This window comes from Pyrgilauda ruficollis, unplaced genomic scaffold (assembly GCF_017590135.1).
Source record: "Pyrgilauda ruficollis isolate IOZ18807 unplaced genomic scaffold, ASM1759013v1 scaffold22, whole genome shotgun sequence".
Classification (NCBI taxonomy): Eukaryota; Metazoa; Chordata; class Aves; order Passeriformes; family Passeridae; genus Pyrgilauda; species Pyrgilauda ruficollis.
Window position 1 is genome coordinate 591126 of NW_024521428.1, and position 21447 is coordinate 612572.

General features: G+C 39.2%; 1 protein-coding gene across 6 annotated transcripts in view; it reads right to left on the reverse strand.

Moving 5' to 3' along the window:
* Nucleotides 1-1023: 1023 nt before the first annotated feature.
* Nucleotides 1024-21447, reverse strand: part of LOC121354046 (E3 SUMO-protein ligase RanBP2-like) — a 33704-nt gene continuing 13280 nt past the window's right edge. For 2 of the 6 annotated variants that reach the window (XM_041468364.1, XM_041468358.1), the window contains 14 exons: nucleotides 21103-21238; nucleotides 20829-20926; nucleotides 15897-20283; nucleotides 14908-14985; nucleotides 10121-10285; nucleotides 8677-8769; nucleotides 8168-8227; nucleotides 7620-7813; nucleotides 6993-7221; nucleotides 6422-6520; nucleotides 6110-6252; nucleotides 4295-4568; nucleotides 3845-4179; nucleotides 1024-1603 (listed from right to left, as the gene is read on the reverse strand). In XM_041468364.1, the coding sequence (XP_041324298.1) occupies nucleotides 1298-1603; nucleotides 3845-4179; nucleotides 4295-4568; nucleotides 6110-6252; nucleotides 6422-6520; nucleotides 6993-7221; nucleotides 7620-7813; nucleotides 8168-8227; nucleotides 8677-8769; nucleotides 10121-10285; nucleotides 14908-14985; nucleotides 15897-20283; nucleotides 20829-20926; nucleotides 21103-21238 (6597 nt within the window). In that variant the 3' untranslated portion in view covers nucleotides 1024-1297. Of the gene's footprint in view, nucleotides 1604-3844; nucleotides 4180-4294; nucleotides 4569-6109; nucleotides 6253-6421; nucleotides 6521-6992; nucleotides 7222-7619; nucleotides 7817-8167; nucleotides 8228-8676; nucleotides 8770-10120; nucleotides 10286-14907; nucleotides 14986-15896; nucleotides 20284-20828; nucleotides 20927-21102; nucleotides 21239-21447 lie in introns of all 6 variants that reach the window. The other 4 variants (XM_041468361.1, XM_041468360.1, XM_041468359.1 and 1 more) reach the window with 4 other exon arrangements.

A 21447-nucleotide genomic window follows, 5' to 3' on the forward strand; every position in this document is an offset into this window, starting at 1 on the left:
GGGCCCGCCATGGCGGCACCGCCGCGCTCGAACCAACCGCCACCAGCCGCGCAGGCGCACTCGGGGCCGCGGGCAGCGCCGGCCCGGGCGGGCACGGCGGGGGGAGCCGCCGCCATGGGCCTGGCGGGGCGGGCACACATCATCATCATCATCAAACACCGCTCCTTTCCACCCCCGGCACAGCACGGCCTGAGAGCACCCTGGCAACTGGAGCACTCAGTGCCACCTCCTTAAACACCTCCAGCGACGGTGATTCTAACACGGCCCTGGGCCGCCCGTGCCAATGCCCAGTCAGCCTTCCTGGGAAGAACTTCCTCCTGCTGTCCTGCAGTGTACGTCTGTGTCCTATGGTCTTGTCAATGGCTGCCTGGGAGAAGAGGCCAAAACCAGCCCCCGCTCCAGGCTCCTTTGACTGGTTGTGGAGAGCAGTATAGTCCCTTAGGACACCTGAAGACTTATTACTGCCATCCTTTAAAAATAAATAACCCCCCAAATAAAGCAAAACTAAATGTGTGTTGCCCAGAGCAGAGGTGTAGACTGTAAGTTTAAATACACCCTACCTTTACCCATGCATTCTCACTCTTGAGAGGCAAAGCTGTCAAAGGTACGAGCACGCTGGAATACACAAGGCTAGAGCCTGCAGCAAGGGCAGAGAAGTTGGCCACAGCTCACAAACACTGAGCAGAGTCAGAGCGTTATACTTAATGTATGTCAGGTAAAATACCAAAGTTAAGGAGATGTTTTTCATTAAGCCAAGTTTCTTAGAAACAACATAGGTAAAAAAAAAAAAAAAGTTGGCATATTCCTCTAGCAAAACATTGATCAATCATGTAAAAGCTATGCAGACAGAACAACGCAACATCCACCTGGCTCAGCCTGCTTTCTGCACACTATTAACTTTCAAAGGCCTTCAGTGTACTGTTCAGCAATTTGCATCTATCTGCACATTCAAAAGAGCTTCATGAGAGCAAGAACAAAGTTATGCAAGTTATCTTTTAAACAAACCAAAGTGAAGACAAGACATTTATTTTAACAAGACTAGGATTTAATTTTCAAAATTTGACACTTATTACAAATATGTCAGGATAACACAAATACACCTGAAATATGCCAGTGCCTGAACTTTATTTACCATGCAAAAAAAATCAATTGGAACACATAAAAAAATTCAACTATAGCCTGTAATTTTACATTTATACATCAGAAGTGTCCATTTTAAGAAGTTGAAATAATTAGTCAATAACATCTAAGTACTGATTTATACTGCAAAAACATCTGTATACTCAAAGAAATAGTTCTATATTTGCCCACAGTCTGTAATGACAATTCTTCCATTTACTAGCCCTTTAGGAGAACCAAAGGATTCGATCTTTTTAACAACATCCATTCCATCTTTCACAAACCCAAACACCACATGCTTGAAGTCCAAGTGTTCTGCTTTTTTAAGTGTTATGAAGAACTGAGAATTATTTGTATCCCTGCCCTTATTTGCCATTGACAACAATCCAGGACCGGTGTGTTTCACTATGAAATTCTCATCTTCAAATGCTGTTCCATAAATCGACCGTCCACCTGTTCCGTCATGGTTGGTTATATCTCCACCCTAAAAAAAAAAAACCAATCAGACACATCATTAACTGACAAGTTCCAAAAAGAAACCCAAAAGTTATACTTCCTTTCAACAGTAAAGACCTTGTTTTGGAAGAACTAATTTTTACAAGTATCAATATCTGCCTAGATGTAGGGCTTCCCAGCTTCAGCAGGTTTGTTCATGGTAAGGGAACCAGTAGTAAAAGGTGTATCCCTTGTTTATTCTGAACACAGCACTTTATCTTCCTGCTCCCCATGGTGACATTCCTCTAGGCCTGTCATTCCTACTGCCTGCATCACTTGGCCCTGGAAGCTGCCTGAAACTGCATTATCTTATTGAAGGCCTGTTCTTAATTAGTCCCTGCAGGCACAGAATTCATCACCTGAAAAAGGTTAATAAAACAGTGACCAGTAATTCCATACAGCTTTGCCATGTAACTGGTTGAGCAGCATGGTAAGTGTGTCTTTCAGCTTTCTGGAAGGTAGCAAACTTCTGGTTCCTGATAATTTAAATATACACACAAAGGTGACAGTGCAAATTTGATCAGTACACAGCCTTAGTTCTCATTCAAAAGCTTCTCACTGTACCTCAAAAAAGTCCAGGCAAAGCAGAGCGAACTTAAAATATACTCATTTAATGTGATAAAAGTTCACTTTGTCAAGGCACACATGGTGCAGTCAACTGTTTTAAAAGAAAGTCTGCTCCTTTCTAGACTGTGGAATACCCAGAAATAAGCTTAAATCCTAAATGAGTTTATCAGAAAGGCACAAAGGTTTAACAAAAGAACCATGCAGTGCATACTTCAGACACACGTAGATAGCTAATCGAGAGACAGGCTAATATTTCATTCTGGTGACAAGCCATTCATATGCTATCACAGAATGGTTTATGTTAGAAAGGACCTTTCAGATCATCTAGAACTCCCCTGCCATGGGCAGGGACACCTAGAACTAGGACCAGGCTGCTCAGAGTTCCTCCAGCCTGGCCCAGAACACTGACAGGGACAGGGCATCTACAGCTTCTCTGGGCAACTTGTTCCAGTGTCCCACCACCCTCACAGCAAACAACTTGCTACTAACATCTAGTCTAAACCTACTTTCTTCTACCTAGAAGCCATTCCCCCCACCATGTCCTGTGACTACATGCTCTTGTAAAATGTTTCTCTCCATCTTCTTGTAGGCTCCCTTCAGGCTCTGGAATGACACCATTAAGTCACCCCTAAGCTTCATCTTTTCTAGACTAAACAAATTTTATTCTCTTAGCCTTTCCTGATAGGACCAGTGCTCCATCCTTCTTAAAAGGCTTGGCTTTCCTCTGGACTCACTCCAACAGGCTGATGTCCTTCCTATTACTTTTGCATATTATTCTCCTGTATTACTGTATACATCTGGGCTTGTAGAGTCATCTACATGCCTCATCTTCGGAGATGTAGTGACATGCACATCATTAGCGTAGCATGTACAGGTGTTGGTTCATTTTGCCTGTTCCAAGTAACCAAAACTCAATGAACTATTGATGAGAATTTTAAGAAAGGTCTATCTGAGCTATTATTAATCTCCTAAGCCTTCAGCCTTTATGAAGGACTTGCCAGTGCTACTGAATGCACACAAAGGTTTAAAACCAACACTGTCTACCAGGGGTTACAGATACACTTCAGGCTGATGCTCTCTGCACAAAACTTAGCATTTTAGTAAACAGGCCACTGCATGATAATTGATCTAGAAGACTTGTTTTAGATTGAAACCTAACATCTGTGATAGCTGAAATATCAGCTGTAAAATGCACATTATTTGAAATATAAAGTGTACTTTAAAGTCCAAGAGAAGCCTGGAAAGTAAGTGTTCTCAACAGGTGAGCATACAAAAGTTCTCATCTGAAGAGAGAGAAGGATGAATGTTTTGGGAACACCTACTTTCCTTGGTGTTCCTGTTCAGCAACATGCCCCCTGTTCATTGTAAGAAGATTCCACCTCCCTCTATTTTTTTTTCTTTCACCCTGACATGATAGTACTAAGAAACACTGAAGCATGAGGCCACTGGTAGACACAGGTGAAAAGCATCTTAGGGTAGATGGCATGTACTGCTTGCACCATTTCTCATCTCCTTGTTGGAAAAGGACAGATGAGACTATCCTGCACAGTGGATCCATGCTGCCAACAAGAATGTGCTACTCTGTATAAGTAAGTTTTTGAAGTGCCATTGTTAGTCAAGATTATCTCATTCTCCCAGTGAGGAGTCCTCCTTTAACACTTACCTGACACACAAAGTCTGTGACTATTCTGTGAAAGCGGGAGTTCTTGAATCCAAATCCTTTCTCTCCTGTGCACAGGGCTCTGAAATTTTCAGCAGTTCGAGGTACAATATTTGCAAACAGCTCCATGGTTATGTGTCCTAAAGGTTCATCATCAGCAGAAACTTCAAAATACACAACAGGGTTGGTGTCCTTTGACAGTCCTGCTGCCAGAGATAAGGGCCCCTTCTGCAGTTCTGACAAGCTTAGCTGACATTCTTCAAACATCTTCTTGAAAGAATTGGCCATTTCTTGGCTTTTAAATCTGACTGCAAATTGCTCTACTTTTACTTCACCATCTGAAAATAAATCCAAGAAGGTCTGTTTAGTTTAATCTTGTAATAATCTCCAGGGAAAAACAAAACACAAACTACAGACCACTAGAAAAAACAAAGACCACCTGAAAAAACTCACCAGCATAATCTGTGGCTGTCCAAATGAAAGCATTGTTTGATGTATCAGAGGGCACTAAGTTCATTTCTTTGGTGATAACGTGGTTTGCACAGACTTTAAGAACTTGGTCTCTTCTCATTAGGACTCGATAGTATTTCTTCTGTGTATGGAAAAGTATTTTGATCTCTCCAACACCACGCTCTTTCCACTGAGTAACATCCCTGTCCCATCTGTAAAGTTTTGCCCTCTCCTTGAAGAGAATTTCTTCATCTTCTTCTCCAGATTTTACCTCCACCTAAAAAACAGCACAGTAGACTGAAAACCTGTGATTTCCTACAAAGATATTAAACAGTTATTGCATATACTTCTGAAGATTTTGACATATTACAGTGGAAAATTATTCAGTGTGTTCTTTTCACCAACACTCCATCACACCAAAATAGGTAAAACATTTTAAGAGCCCGACAAATTCCACTATTTGAGAACAATTACAGCACTGCAATCCTCCTTCACCATGCTACAGGTAGTTGTGGTGGGTGTCTGTTGGTTTTGCTTTGGGAGTGGTTTACTTGCTTGGGTTTTGGTGGGATTTTCTTTATGGTTTATGGAGGTTTTTTTTTCTTTTAACAAAAACCCAAGACTTTGGGACACACCAAGTGTTCTGGCAAGTTTCCCAAGTTTTCGGTTTGCTGAATGATGTGCACACTGAGAAGTGAAGACAAAGTACTGTTACAATTCCAGGAGTTATCTTTAGCACATTGTAAGAATTTGATATTTGCGTTTGAACAGAATAAACACCAAATATACAAAACTTCAGCATGACAGCTGTATCTCCACCTCACTTTATGTATACATTTACTGGCCTCTACTCTTCATTTTATTTAGCACTTCTCCAAAGATATTGAACACTTGAGAGAACTGGAGAAATGTGTGACAAAATACTATTTGTGAAACTGAAAAAGGGAAACAGAGAAGAAAAGCATCATAGAAGTCATAATGTGACAAACAGATGAGCAACGGCACACCACATTTTCAAGAAGGAAGCTGAAGGCACTTTACAAAATAGATCAGACCAGCTGTTCAAATTGAAGGACACCACATACAGTTCCTATGTACTCTATTTGCCTTGCTCAATAATTTTACTAATCTATAGTTAAATTTTATTATTTATAGAAAGGTCAGGCAATATGATGATATCATCAAAAGAGTCTGAAATGGTTACTAGGCTAAAAACCAAATCACGACATGAATAACTGTGTGAAGTCTCAGTAAGTTATAAGGCTACCTTGAAAGTTGAAGGTTCTCCTACTTCCTGAAAAGCCATTTATTTTCAAACTAAAAAAGTTAGTTCCTTAACTTTCAGGTGATGTTAATTGTACATCTTTTTGCTTAGTGTTTCTAGGAATCTCTTGCCTAGCTTAAAGATTCTTAGTTGGCATGGCTTTCACAGAACTGAATCTACAGGTCACTGATACAGAGCCATAGCTGAGTTGTATAAGCACTAGCAGTTATTCAGCTCCCCTTCCTGATTTTCAGCTGTGCTATATAAATGGTTTAGCTTTTACAAGCTATGTGTACAAAATTTCCATCCTCATCAACTCTCAGTTAAGTCAAAGAAATTACCTGAAGAATTTAACTGAGGCACCAGACACCTCCCCAGGGCTATGCTGTACTAGGATTTAAAACAACAGGTGCTTCAACATAGTGTAAAACATGCAGAACGAGGCACAACAACAACATAGAAAGCAAAGCTAGTTAAGTAAAACATTTTAAAGCTTGCTGTGTTAGCAGAGATGCTTATCTTAATGTTGTTTTATATTCCAGAAATCATCTTACCTCTGGTAAGGACACAATTGGCTCAAAGTGGATATCATCACTATGTACTACCTCATCATCACTACCACCTTCATCCTCATCTGCTTTACGGGCGGTATCTCCAAACACAGTTGCTCCTGTATTTGCCCATTTGAAGTTTTTATCTACAATTAAGAGAGTGACATTTTAAACTCATGTAGTTTTTTTTCTTCCTGACAAAAACTTGCAAAAAATTGTTATTTCTAATAATCAGAAGAAATTTTGTACACAGGAGGTATACTGTATGAAGCAAAAGTCCAGCTGAAGTTTGTCTCAAATACTAGCTGAACTCACCTTTTGAGCCAAAAGCAAAGTCTTCAGAACTTTTGGATGCCAGATCTGCAAATGACAGGCCTGCAGTATTGCCAAAACCAAATGAGATGATTCTGTTTTCTATCAAATAAAAAGCAGAAAGTCAAAGATTTCTCTCTTTCTTAAAGAAAATACATTTATGCAGTCACAAGAATAAACTGGAGAACTGTCTACAGCATTTCTTTGTCCCAATAAATTTAAAATTTGAATGACACTTGTCGTAATGATCATCTACTATGGTTTGAAAAATGGGCCCAAGACTCAGTTTCAGCATACTACTTATATGCCAATCCACAGAGCTCATGTGGTATTTAACAGTAAACTAATGAAAGTACATCGTATTTAAATTACACAATAGACACTAGCATTGGTTTGTTGTAGCAAAATTGAACTCAAAATTTGATATATACACATTTTTACCAGACTAGTGCCTATGTTTCTAATTCAGTATTGGTACTACTTCTCCCCAAGACAGCAACTATGCTGGGTTAACTGATCCACAGGAAAGCATAGTTTCCTACAAAAAAACCTCAGCATATACCCCTGATCTTACCTTGTGTTGACTCTGAATCATCTGAATCACTCTTTTTAGTTGACAAATCTACAGGTTTGTCTTCAGCTCGTGATAAGGTCTGTGATACTTGCACAGTTTCTGTGGTGGAATGTGATTCTCCACTGCTGGTACCGGACTGGACAAGTACTGTCACCTCATCTTTTGATGGAGTGGGGATTTCTTCCTTACTGGTACAGACTAAGTCACTTGAGCTTGCAACTTCATTCTCCTGCAATTAATCAAAAAAGTAATGTAATATGTAAATAAGTTAGAAGACCTTAGGATTCAAACCTCCTCCCCAGGAGTCTAAGAACAGTTCTTATAGAAAAATAAAGAACACCAAGAAAAACTGCTGTAAGCTTTCTGAAGTTTTTCATTACTGTTAACACATAAGGATGTTAACTTGACAAGAGACTGAAGTATCTTTGAAATAGTCTGTTTTCAAAAAACTACTACTATTTCCTGAAATCAAATCTCCCATGTTGGCATACACTTGAGGCACTGCTACAAAAATACTCAATTTTTCCCCACTGGATGCTTTAGAACTAAAACTGTACTGTCTTACACATATATGAAGTAATTGTACAAGTTTAATAACAAGAAGTTGAGTAAAGATTTAGCTCTTACTTTAATTTCTTGAATTTCAGCTTCTGACTTTACGTCTTCCACACGGTCACCTTTGGTATCAGTACTGACACCACAAACAGATGCAGAAGGAACCTGCAGAGCTTTTATTTCATCTTTCTCCTCAGGAGCTGGTTTCTTTTCCAAAGTAGCAGCACATTCTCTTTCCTTGTTGAATTCACTTTTCTTTGCAAGACCTGCTGTAAAGAATTAATGGAAAATAACTGAAATAATTTTTAGCCCTGACATCATAAATTAACCTCATAATAGCCAGATTAACTTGAAGACAGACTTCCTGAGCTTCACAGACAGCATTACTGTTTAAATAGTGGAAGTGAAGACTAACCTAACCTGGAGTGACTAGAATTGAAAATACATAATCTGTGGTTTTTTACTGTTATCAGGGAATTTCCATGCAATGATGAAGAATTTAATCATGCAGCTGCCACTACTAATAACTTCCTTCAGTATCTCCTCATATTTCAGATGGATCAATCCTTCTAGCACATATCCTCAAAGAAACCCCAAACTTTACTTCTAGAAGTACCTACCTTCAAATAATGTAACACTGCAGTCTGAGACACAGACACACATCAGCAAGTTGTCTACACCTGTATTTTTAGTATAGAGACCAAATAGCTTATTTTAGAGTGAACGTTAACTCACAAGCTTCAATTAGTAACTGCAGAAGTATCAAGTATTCAAAGATGTAGATGCAGAAGTATCAAGTATTCAAAGATGTAGACAACTTTCTCTTGAGCAGTATCATGCCAAGCTGATTTTTTCAAATTTTTCATATTCAGAAGGAGCTCAAGATAGGAAGAGACTTTGATATTCTTGTTTAGAGATCACCTAGAATGTACATTTCTCTTTCAGGTACCCCTTTACTGCTAACCAGCAGTTTAACATACGTTGAGATGCAGATTTTCTGCACCCAGCATCTCTGCTTCTAAAAGCCATCCCAGGAAACATAAAATTAACCTCTGCCCATGTGTCCTTCAGATTCAGAGTTTATGTTTCAGTACATGAAGCACAACAATTAAAATTTCTTAAGACATACCTTTTATGGGACCTTGGCCTTTCTTTTTCTCTTCTGAATCACTGGGATAGAGCCTCCCATTAAGTTTCTTAACAGCTGTTTCATAGTCTTCATCTTAAACACAGGAAAAAAGAGTAAGTTCTCAGGCACACTCTTGGTCAGAGAAGTCTGTTAAGCCCTTCCAACTCACAAGGCTAGCAGGCATATGAAATTTTTGCTTATATTTTAAGAGTTACACAAGTCAACAAGTAAGCTGTCACTCCTAGTTTTGCTTACATGTGCTCCAGAGTGCTGTTAACACTTTTTCTCAGCCTAGATTGCTACAGATACATGGCACAGGTTTTGCTTTTAGAAAACTTATTTCTTACTGAGTGATTTTACTAAGACTACCACCAAACAGATTTGGGAAAGAAGACTGAAGATTTTTTACATAAAAACTTGCTAGCTCAAGGAGGAAGGGGGCTTGTCTTCTCCCATTTTCTGGTGAATACAGTATTTCAGAACTTCCATTTAAAGTATTTGCTGCTGAATAAATAAATCTTAATTGCATGCAGTAAGGTTTGACAAAGTAAGTTCACTAATAGTATTAGGAATTTGCTTTAGAAGAAAAATAATTCATTACTATAGCGCTTAGGGAACCTTAGACTGTTTTTAATAAAAAATGCTTCTATTTGTCTCAAAATACTTACTAAAGCAGGTCTCTTGCTCAAATACCTCTTACCTAAACAAATGCCTTGGTAATGATGTCAGCACCCATAATAGACCAAACAAATACCCTTTAGTCACTCCTGGGCCTCCGCTATACTATTGTTTTGGAGACTTGAGTGTACATCTTTGGCTATAAGGACACTGACATGATTACTTCTCACTGGCCCACACAAAAATATTTCAGTGGTTCTAACAGTGTTAACTGAGTAACAGTGTTAACTGAGTTCTCAAGTTGGAAGGATCACGAACTGCAGCTCCCTGCTCCTTGCAGGACTACCTAAAACCAAGCCATATGACTAAGTGCATCACCCAGACGTTGCTTGGCCTCTGATGGGTGTGTTGCTCTAACTGCTGTCATGGAGCCTGTTCCAGGGCCTGACCACCCCCTCAAAGAAAAACTTTTTCCTAATCTGAACTTCCCTGACAGCTTCACTCCATTTTCTTGTGTCCTATAGTTGAGCATCAGGAAGAGGAGATCAGCACCTCCTCCTCTGCTGATCCCTTGAGGAAGTTTTGGACTGTGATGAGGTCACCCCTCAGCCTTATCTTCTCCCAGCTGAACAAACCAAGTGACCTCAGCCACTCCTCCTGAGTCTGGCACTCAAGGCTGTTCACCTTGGTCACCCTCCTACAGCCTGATATCCTTCTTACACAGCAGAACTGCACACAGCACTCAAGGTGGGGCTGCACCAGTGCAGTGTATTACACCCTTTCCCCACAAAAAGGCAGTAGAAATACAAATTTTGGCATTCCTTACCATCATCCTCGTCACTCACATATCCAGGCTTATTCTTGTAACAGAAGAATGTTGAAGGGAGCTTGAGGAAGTCAGCAAGAGCTCTCTGTTCAGGGGTAGGTGTTAACTCGTAAACTATTACAACTTCATCAGATGGAACATCCTCTGACACTGTGGTCTTCTCAGCTTTTTTAGAGAAATTGAACAAACAATTAAAACTGAATAATTTCAGAACAGGAAATAACATTAACCCCACATTATTACAGAACTGAATTAATTCTAAGGGCCTACATATTTTCTGCTGCTAGACAGGAAAGAAAAATCAAACTTACAGGATTCAAGGACATAACAGCAAAACTTACACACTGTTCTATTGCTTTTGGAATTGAAGCATTAAAACAAAACATGGCTGCATCTTTATATTATTAAAAGAATTAATTAAGTAAGTAATTAAGTAAGTCCTCATGTCAAATAAGAGACAGCTACAGAGAAGAGTGACAGAGGTGACCAATAGAGGTAAATAAGCAAACTTCAGGCCTGAAAAAAAGTGAAGTTATGAACAACAATCTGTCCAAGCAACTGAATAGAATTCACTTCAGATTACTTATGGGATAGCTGAGCTTTTTATTAGCTAACAATAAATTTACCATAATAGCTGTTGCTGAAACTTTGATTGTTACAAAAGTAAGGTAATTCTTAGTTCCACTATCAAACAACCAAAACCATTGCTTTCAGTCTATTTAACTAGCTTTTGCAGCACAGAAATATCACCATCAGTTAGATTTTTCCTTCCCGCCTTCAACATTAAGTTATTCCTTCCACCAGTATTGAGAACAATGCATGATCAGTGCAAAGGTTAAAAGTGAAAGTAAAGCCTAGAGCAAACTGCAGATAAAATATATGGCTGCAAGACAGCTTTGGAAACAAATATTTGAGTTTATCATGAGAGAATGGAAGCAAAGAGAGAGGATATAGCGACTTAAACCTTACATATGGTTCGGTTGGGGTTCTGCTTGTTTAGGCTGTTTTGAGAAGGGGAATTTGGGGATAAAGGGCTAAGAAATAAATCTGTAAATTATTTTTAAGAATTACCCCATAAGCACATCAATAGCCACAATAGCTGTTTCTAAGAACAGAATGATTGCTTTAGTACCTCAGCCTATTTGCTAACACCCTATTATCTGTTCTTCAGACGTAATTTAGTCAGTATCTGAAGGGTGGTCTCAACATCTTGCTGTGCTTTTCATTAAAAAAATAATTTTCTACGTCTGTGGCACAGTGTAATCAGAGGAAACCTAAATATCCATCTAGAAACCAGTACCCAGCAGAAAAGTAGTACCCAGTTCCTGAAAAACATCGATTTTTCTGATCATACAATTTAACTTATCATTGCAAAAGGAGAAAAGGACATAGAAGACATGTTTACAGACACGTCCTTTGATCCTCTGAGACAACTAACACACTAAAATAAGTCTGCTTATTAAAAGCAGTTTTCTTTATTTTTTACTTAATCATCCAGTAGATTAAGAACAGCATAAAGTAAAGTAACAGCAAAATCCCAAGTACCGATTCAAACTTATGTATTTTTTCGAAGTATTACTTCTCCAGTCTTTGCCTCACCTTTGTTCACAGGTTGATCATTTCAGGCATTTATACACCAGAGCTACAAAGTAACTCAAACCCATCACTGGCACTCTCCTAGACTAATTCTTTTTGCTCAGATTTTTAGATCTCAGTAAGTTCTCTGAGCCTGCAGAAAGTAAGTGTAGGATAAAATTCCTGAATAGCAAATTTCTAAGTTTATATCACAACTGCAAGACATACATGTTTTCATACACCTTCTCAGAATCTTGTCCAAAAAACTAGCTGGTTTAAGGATTAGAAGTACATCTAGTACTGTGTTATGAAGATACGCAGATATCCTGCATATTACTATGTGTTTTATTCTTTCCGGTTAGTTAAGCAAGTGTCTTAATTGGACTAAGTTTGCATCAAGTTTACCTGAGGTTTAAGTGTGGAACATTTAGTCCTACAACAAGAAGCAGCTTTCCTTAGGATCACAAAATTTTCAAAAATGTATCTTTGAATATAACAAAACACTTCTTTCAAGTCAGGTAGATGGTAAAAGTATGCGCTTTCTTTAATTTGAGCAGTAGAAAACTAGCTAGAAGCCATGGCAACAAATACACTGTTCCAGTGTTTTACCACACTCATTGCTCATCAGGTTTTGACAGCATTTAAAGAGAGTTATCATACAGTCTCTTTCAGTACCCTTTGGGCAAAATAGCTGAGTAAGAGAAATACATTTAAGGTCACTTCAGATTAGTCAATAGGTAAAGTTCTCACTGAACCTGATCTATCAAACACTGGAATAATATTCTAGTGTTCCAAACATCTACTCAAAATGATAAGACTTCAACAACAAAGATCACTGTGACAAACACCTTAAATATTTATCTTCATAGGCAGCCATGAAACAAAACCCGCCACACATAGATACAATGTATTCTAAAATGACCTGGTTTTGGGATAACAGAACTTACTAACAATTGAGTAGATTTTTTCACCCAGAGTAGAATATGGAAGAAACAAAATTCAGGACAATATCATGCACAACAGCTCTTTTCAATGCTGTACTGTATTTTCACTTTTGATTGAACTGACATTAAATCGCTAGCTAGTCACAATACTGATACTGCCCCTCATGTATTGATCAATGAATATCTTCTGAATATAAGAGGAAAGCACCAGTTTAAAAACCCTAAAGCATGTAACAGGTACAGTAGCCTGCAACTGACATGACTCAAACTTGTAAAGCACTGGTGTGGTTTAAGTCCAGCTGGCAATGAAGTGCCACAGAGCTGCTGGCTCACATCCTGAAACCTGGTGGAATGGGGAGGAGAATCACATGTAAAATTTGTAGGTGAAGATAAGAACAGTTTAGAAACTGAAACAGAAGTGACATATAATAAATAATAATATTAAAATGAAAAAGTAAAACTCAAGGAAAAACAAGTGAGGCACAATATAGCTGCTCACCACCTGCTGACCAATGCCAGACTCCATTCCCACACTCCTACTGGCCCCTCTTCCAGGTAACTCCACCAGTTTATAAACTGGACATGATGTTCTATGGTGTGGAATATCCCTTTGGCCACTTTGAGCTCTAGCAAAGCTCCCTCCCAGCTTTTATTTGTGTACCTCCTCAATGGCACAGTATGACACAAAAAAAAAAGTCCTTGACTTAGGATAAGCACTGCATAGCAGCAACCACAACATCAGTGTGTAATCAGCATTGTTCTCACACTGAGTCCAAAACCCAGCACTGTGCCAGCTACTGAGAAAAAATTAACTTTATCCCAGCCAAAACTAGAATAAGAACTTACAAGAAGTTTATGACCTGACCTGAGAAAAATGTAAATGCGTGGAGGTGCAGAACCACTGAGGTTAAATTTCTTTTAAATTTTTTTCTAGCACAACTCAGGAGCCACTCCCCAAAATAAGTTCCCCTTAAAAAACATTCCTATCATATTTGTATTGGATAGGCTTGAAAACCTAATTTAGGAAGGACTTCTCAAAATCCTTTACTATTAAGTCAGGTATCAAAGACCAAAAAGTTACACTGAAGGCAATTACCAACTGTAAACAAATCACTGAAAAGATAATCATACCCTAATTATTAGAAAAGTAGAAGTGAAGAACAGTCTTAAGTACCAGAAAGGCTTATTTTGTTTGTATTTAAAATACATCACCCCCTGCCCTATGCCCCAATATAAAACCATGATCAATTTGTGGTAGAAAAAGTTCTTGCATGTGCGCATTGGCGCAGAATGATTAATCGCTCCACATTACGGACACTGTATTATGAAAATAGAACTGAATTGTTCATACACTCCATCCACACAGATGCTTGAAAACACAGAGCAAGTGACTTTAGGTTATGTACACAGAACAGGAATTCAATGTTCAAGTAAGAACAGCTAATCAAATGATATTTTGACACATTGAAACAATGTAAGACACTAATACTGGAAGACTGTCTTATGCAGACTAAAAGTTTGTTATTTAAAATTAAAATACTTTTAAAACCGTGCAAGTTGAGCATGCTTACAGCAAGTATACTTGCAAGCAGCACACTGGTAGCAACATATAATCAAACTATAAGCTGTAACAGTTTTGTCTACAGGGTCTGAATGTGAACAAATTGGTTATAAATGGGCAGAAGTTTTCTAACCAGCTAAAGTAGACTTCAGATTATACATGAAGGTGGCTCGCACTTCTGTGCACTCTTTCTTTATAAAAGCACAGCAGTTAACACTGACAACTGGGAAACTGAAGAGAACATTTCCACAGAGGCTAAATACATTCAAGCTCTTCACTGAATAATCTGTCTCAAGATCTTCAGACTATTTCATCGACACAGAGATTCTACGTCGGGCACCACAAGACATTCTCTGAAAACAAAAACGTAATTTCTCTAGAAAAATGGAATTTAAGAGATCCAGTGTGCACGCATAGTAAAACTGTGATGAAAGAAGTGCAGAGCACATATCCTCAAAAAATAAGGCAAACAGAAGCCAAAAGCTTAAACAGTGCCATCCATTGTGCTGGCTCATGTAAACATACAAAGGGCTAGAGACATTCTTTAACAGGACAAATTGAGTAGTCAGACACACAATTTCAAGTACCCTCCTTCAGCATGCATGTTAATTATAAAGATTACTGAGCCAGCTGCTTTGACCCAGCTGGGTTATTGTCCATGCCTGCTAGAGTGTTTTTATCACACATTCAGTGCAGTGTGTAAATACCTTTACTATCAGGTTGCATGGAGGATGTGCTTGTCCAAAAGGCCATTGGATTAGATTTAAAGAGGCTAAAATTAAATCCTAAAAAAATAAATTGTTGGTACAGAAGTGTTTACCTGGAATTTTAAAAGGATAGAACAGACTTATCTATGTTCTCCAAGTATTCCATAGTCATATTTCGCAGCAGGAAATTTCATCTGTTTCTACAGAAGCTTATCCAACTCATGTGAATGGACTGCAGCTATCATCTTCTGCCATGTCACTTTACTACACTTAAGTTAATAAAGAGACAGGATGTGTTCATAATTCTGAGACATCCCATCCTTCTCACAAAGACACTTCAGCACATTACAGAGCTCCTGTAAGGTTACAGCCACAGCTTCTGCCTGTGCAACTTTTCCAGACTCTAAGAGAAACCATACAACTGAGTATGGCACCACAATCTCTTCTCAGGCTAAGGAAGAAGGCTGACACCTGATGTTAAGCTGCACAACCAAAATTGCAGAGGCCAGTATTTAACACTTGAAACAAAGGTATAGACAAGTTTTACAATACCCATCTACTTAATTATGGGGATAATGCAAATTTTAGCTGAAGCATACATCTGATGTTCTCACACTTGGCCACTCAGAGCAAAGGCCCAGGTACATACAACATCAACTACCTATTTAAGTCCCAAGAGCAAATCCACAAATTCTTTGAGCATTTAAATCGAAGATTCAGATGCAGCACTTCAGAGTTTAAGCTCTCTACCTGAAAACTCTGTTCTCAGTAAACAAATTTCCATCCTTCATCATACATTTTCATTTGTATTTGAAAATTAGTATTATGACTTAAAATTACCTTCTTTAGTTGAACCTCTGGAGAACATGTGGATACCTGCATCAAAACTGAAAGATACTATCTACTCTCAAGAGAATAAATAATGAATAGCAGAGAGCTGACTGCTTAGTAAGTTGCATACTTGAATAAATTACTAGTAAAACTCATACCTTTTTCCAGAATTCTAAATGAGAAGTTAGATGGTCCATCTTGTGATGAAGCTGGCAAGTTGTCTACCTTGCTGTCTACAGGCTTCTGAGTAGCACTTGAGATTTTTGATGGTTCAGAGACTTCTGGCTCTTTCTGTGCTGTGTTCTGAGATGCTGGAATATGGCCTTCACTCTTTCTTGGGGGATTAAAACTGAAGCCAAAGAGAGAACCAGTGGCTGAAGTATTTCCAAATGTGAATGTCTTTGACTTTTCATTACTGAAAATGCTCTTGACAGATTCAGATCCAAATACAAACTTTGGAGGAGAAACAACTGCTTTTGTTGGTGTTTCAGAAGTATTTGACACCTCTGCAGCCTCTACAGTTGCCTCAGAAGTATCATCACCATGGCTGACATCAGTTCTTTCTCTGGTTGTTTCTTCTAGCACAGCTACAGCATTTTTACCGCATGGAGATTCCTTTGGTGTATTGGCACGAGAAGAAAGAGGTGTTATCAGTGTCTCTCTCTCTTGGGCATGCTTTGCTTCATCAAATATTTGCTTAAATGAGTCCGCAACATCTTGCAGCTTGAACCGTACAGCCAGAAGTTCTACTTTTCTTTCCCCATCTGCAAAGTCACATGCAGTCCATACCCAGGCTCTGTCAGATCCTTTCATTTGTTGTAGATTCATATCTGGTGTTATCCTGTGATTGGCACAGAGTTTTAGTACCTGGTCCCTTCTCATTACTATACGAACTTGTTTGTTGTCATAGTTCTGCAATATCTTGATATCCCCAATCCCTCTCTCCTTCCATTGATTTGCATCTTTGTCATATCTGTATAGTTTGGCTCTATGGCTGAAGACAACTTGCTCATTTTCCTCACCACTGGTCACTTCCACAAGATCAGGCAGAGGTACCACAGGTTCAAAGTACTGTCCATCTCTTTCCTCTTCTTGAGTAACATCAGAATCTTCATCTGTGCCTACTGATGTTCTACTCTGATTCTGTTTGGCAGGAGATTTGGATGGGCTCAAAGCAGATTTAAAGCTGAAACTAAAACCAGTGGTAGATTCTCCAAATCTAAACAGATTTTTCCTTACAGGGCTACTTGCAAGAGGTGATGCATATACAGAACTACTTACACTATCATCTAATGCTTCTTCACGCAAGTCATAGTTATCCCACTCCAGAGTAGGGCCTGTACTTTCAGCATGTGGCTTTATAACCAAATCAGAAGTACTGCTGGTACAGACAGGGTTTGTACCAGCACCACTTTCCTCTTCTGACAGTTTCGTTTTGTCATCTGTCAGAAAAGTTTTGAGATCTTTTAAGCCACACTTCATTTCTTCTGCTCTCTGTATAAGCTGAGCTGTCCTACCTGTATCAACAAGTTTATGGGGCGTCTGCAGTGGTATATCTAGTAGTAGCCTCTGACATTCTTCAAACTTTTGTTTGAACTCCTCAGCCTGCTCTGGTGTCTTGAATTTTGCTGCCAGATGTTCCAACTTTGCATCACCATCAGAAAAGTCATTGGCCATCCACATCCATGCTTTGTCTGAGCCAGACAGCTGTTTCAAGTTCATTGTTGTCGTTATCCAGTGATTCGCACACACCTTCAGTACTTGCTCACGCCGCATCAATATTCTTACTTTGCCATTAACTTCGTTTTTAAGAATCTTCAGAATGCCTACCCCACGTTCCTTCCACTGGCTTGTTTCAGGATCAAACCTGAACAGCTTTACTCTCTGTGAGTATAACACTTTCTCATCCTCCTCTCCTGTAAATGGCTCTACTTTTTCAGGCATCTGAACTATAGGTTCAAAATGGATATCATCACTGTCCTCCGTCTTATACACATCATCATCCTTCTCACCAAGGTCAGCAGATGTGTTTGCTTTCTGATCTGTTTTAGAATTTTGTGAAGAAAACAACTTTTCACCTGCACCTGAAAAGCCTTTGAAGTTAGGGTCCTTTTTGCCAAATTGAAAGCCTTCCCTAGGAGTACTTTTTGCAAGCTCAGCAAAAGTAGAAGTGCTGCTGTTTTGCCCAAAAACAAAGTCAATTTTCTCCTTCTCTGCTGTTTCCTGAAATTGGAATCCAGTTCCACTGTCTGAAGGCAATTCCTTTTTGTCTTTTTCATCAACGCTTTTTAAGAAACCAGTTGTATGTTCTTTGGATGGCTCATCTTTCTTACTGGTATTTTTACTAGACTCCTGTATCCCAAATTTAAATCCACCTGCAGGCATTTGCATTGAAAAGTTAAATCCTTCCTTTGCAGACTTTGCTTCAGTATCAGAAGAAATCTGAAATGTAAATGGTGGTGTCTTGCCTTGCTCAAGACCAAACTTAAAGCCTGTTCCCAACTGTCCTCCATCAAGTTCAGGCAATTTACTTTTCAAGCCAAAAGCAGGAGTTGGCAAAGTATCACCAGTTGGCTTAGCAGATGGATTCGGCGTTTCGCAGGCTATGCAGGCTAGCGAAGAACCCTCATTCCTCACGAGACAAGTACTACAATCCCACTGACCTTCCTTTTTAGCAAAAAGCCCTTCAAACCCATTTTTCTGTGGTTTACTTGTATCAGCAATGGAACCAAGCCCCAGAGCAGCAGATGCCTGAACAGAAGGTGTGGATGTATTTGGTTGATTTTGAGGTTTTGGACTCTGACAGGAGCAACAGTTCACATCTTCTGCTTCATTTTGGGTTTGGCATACAGAGCAGTCCCACTGACCTTCCTTTTTAGCAAAAGGAGAGCCAAACTTGTCCTGCACTGTGTTACCACTTGGTTTCAAACTTGCATAGCCAGTCATAGGGGTACTATGTGTTTGCCACATACCTGGATTTGGACTTTGACATGATACACAATTCTTTACCATTGCTTCATTTGGAACTAAACATACTTTACACTCCCATTGGTCCTTCTTCAAGAGATGCTGCCCAAACCCACCAAACCCACCAGAAGAACAGGCTTGCTGAGCATCCTTCCCAAATGAAATGGTAGTGCTAGATGCAGCGGATGTAGCTGTAAGGGTGCCTTTGCTGTCAGGTTCACCGCTTGTTCCATCTTTTAGAAACTGAAAGCCCAAGTTCATGGTCCCAGAAGTGGTTCTGTTGGGCTCCTTGGTGTCTTGATTTGCTGTTTCTTTTGCAGTCCCACTGCTCTGAGCCACAGACGTGTCAGCATTTGATCCCAAGGATTTTAAAATATTCTGTGCTTCCTCAAACTTTTTTTTGAAAAGCATTGCTTCTTCAGGTGTTTTAAATCTAATTGCAAGCTGTTCTGGTTTTGGCAATTCATCTGCGTAGTCTAAAGCATGCCATACAAATGACTTATCTGATGCAGCATTTGGAGTTAATTTCATATCAGTATTTATGTAGTGATTTGCACAGATTTTCAGCACTTGGTCCCGTCTCATTAAGAGACGAAATTTGCCAGATACTTTATGTTTCAGTATTTTCACATTTCCAATACCCCTTTCTTTCCATTCTTTAGATTCTGCATCAAAACGAAAGAGCTTGGCTCTGTTGCAGAAGAATTCTTCTTCATCTTCCTCACCTGTCTTTACTTCAATCTTATCAGGAAGTGGCACCACAGGATCAAAATGAGGACCATCATCATCCTCATCTCCACCATGGGTGCTTCCTCCTTCTGTTTCATGACTTCTATTGGCCAAATCTGAATTTGAAGCCATAAATACAGGCTTACTTGATTCTTGAACACTAAATGTATCACTCTTCTCAAAACCCACATTTTTGTGTACATTTTGTCCTGTGTTTTCTCGGAGAGCGATGCCTGGAACATGTTTATTGCTAAAATTGAAGATATTTCTTGAACTGTTTGTGGCATCGCTAACTGGCTTTTGATCAACATATCTATCATCCTGTAAAGGTTTGTCAGATGTTAGAAGATCCAAGAGGCTTTCTTTACTATTAAAAGGTGCATTAAGGGGCTGTGGTGCAACTTGAGGGGGAGAAGAAAAAGTGAAGTCCCCATCATTAGACTTGAAGTTAGGTTTAAATTTAAAAGTTGTTGGCTGACTTGGCTGTGCTGGTGTTGACAGAGGTGGTTTTGATCCTTCTGCTGTTCCTGGCTGTCCAAATTTAGGCATTGCTTTTGGTTCTGCAGGCTTTAAGGTGGGTGGCGTGACTGAACGGTTGGTGAAATACCCCGGTTTAGGCAGTGTTGGATTGGTGCTTGCCTGTGGAACACTGTAGTTGTAATAGTCATCAGCAGTACGAGGAGAAATGAGTGTAGTACCAGGAGAATCAAAACGTAGAGGCGGGCCATACATTTCTTGGGAAAACATACAACCAGAAGTGTTCTGCAGAGGTGGCGTATGCATGGGTGGTGGTTGATAGGAATATATATGTGGCTGAGGCGTAAGTCGGTTCATGCCATAGACAGGAGGCTAAAGAAAAAGCAGAAAACAAAGTGCTCTGCTTATTATGGACAAAACCTTACTGATTTTGTAAGACTGTTACATGGGCTGAAGCTGAAGACTGTTACATGGCTGAAGCCCATGTAACATGTACTCTTAAAAGAAAGGCACACTTTCAACTTTAAACCTAAACCAGTTTTACCTTAGTTTAAAACTTTATGGGCATTTGAGAACAAACATTGAAAAAGAGGCACAATATGAGCGGGTTTTTCATGAAAAAAAGCTTGGAAACTGCCATTTTCTTTTGCCACACAATTAAGGGGGACAATAGTTAAGTGCTGTCATACATATCTGTAGGATAAATGCACACACATATTTTTCTAGCTTTCCCACCCAAACTCCCAGAGGTTAAGCAGGGAGACAAATTATAATTTTATCCCTAGTAGTTTAAGTTGACCAAATTCTGCATAAGTCTGCATAAGGAACTGCAATTACATCCAGCTGTGTACAGAATCAAAACCAGTCAGTCATTTTCAGATCATTGGAAGCAATTTAAGGAAATAATTTATTCTTACCTTTGCTGGTGTTACATTGGTTGCAGCAGTTCCCAGAAGATACTGAGAGTTATAGGCAGGTGACTGGCTGTAGAACACAGATGGGCCAGTGGTAGCAACTAAAAAGGAACACCAGGAAAACAGTTAACACTTATCTGTTCTTGTTGTTATTTCCTACATACTCCTCTCAGCAATCAGTTTTTTAACTGTGAATCATTAAAACATTTCAGCATTATTTTCAGAAGTCTTATTTGATTTAGCTAAGCATTTAGATAAAAATTCTGCAGCAACTTGCCTGTTAAGGGGGCTTCATGAAGATTCTGTGCTCTCTGATAACTATCTGGTATTGCATCAGTTCCATAGTTTTCAGCAGGCCACCGATGAGATGCATTTGTGTTGGAATTATTAAGTTTCATTTCTTGCATTTCATTCTGTTGAGACAGGGTGCCAAGCAAGAGTATAAGCATCAACTATACAGGTATTTGTCCAAGAAAATATAAGGCACAATTGCCACCCTTTTGCTAATCAAAAGCATGTTCAATCCAAAGTTTTGGGGGTAATTAAAAAAAAAAAAAAAAGCCAAACAAAACAACTAAGAAGTACCTGCTAGATCATGCAAGACATGCCCATGGAGTAAAAA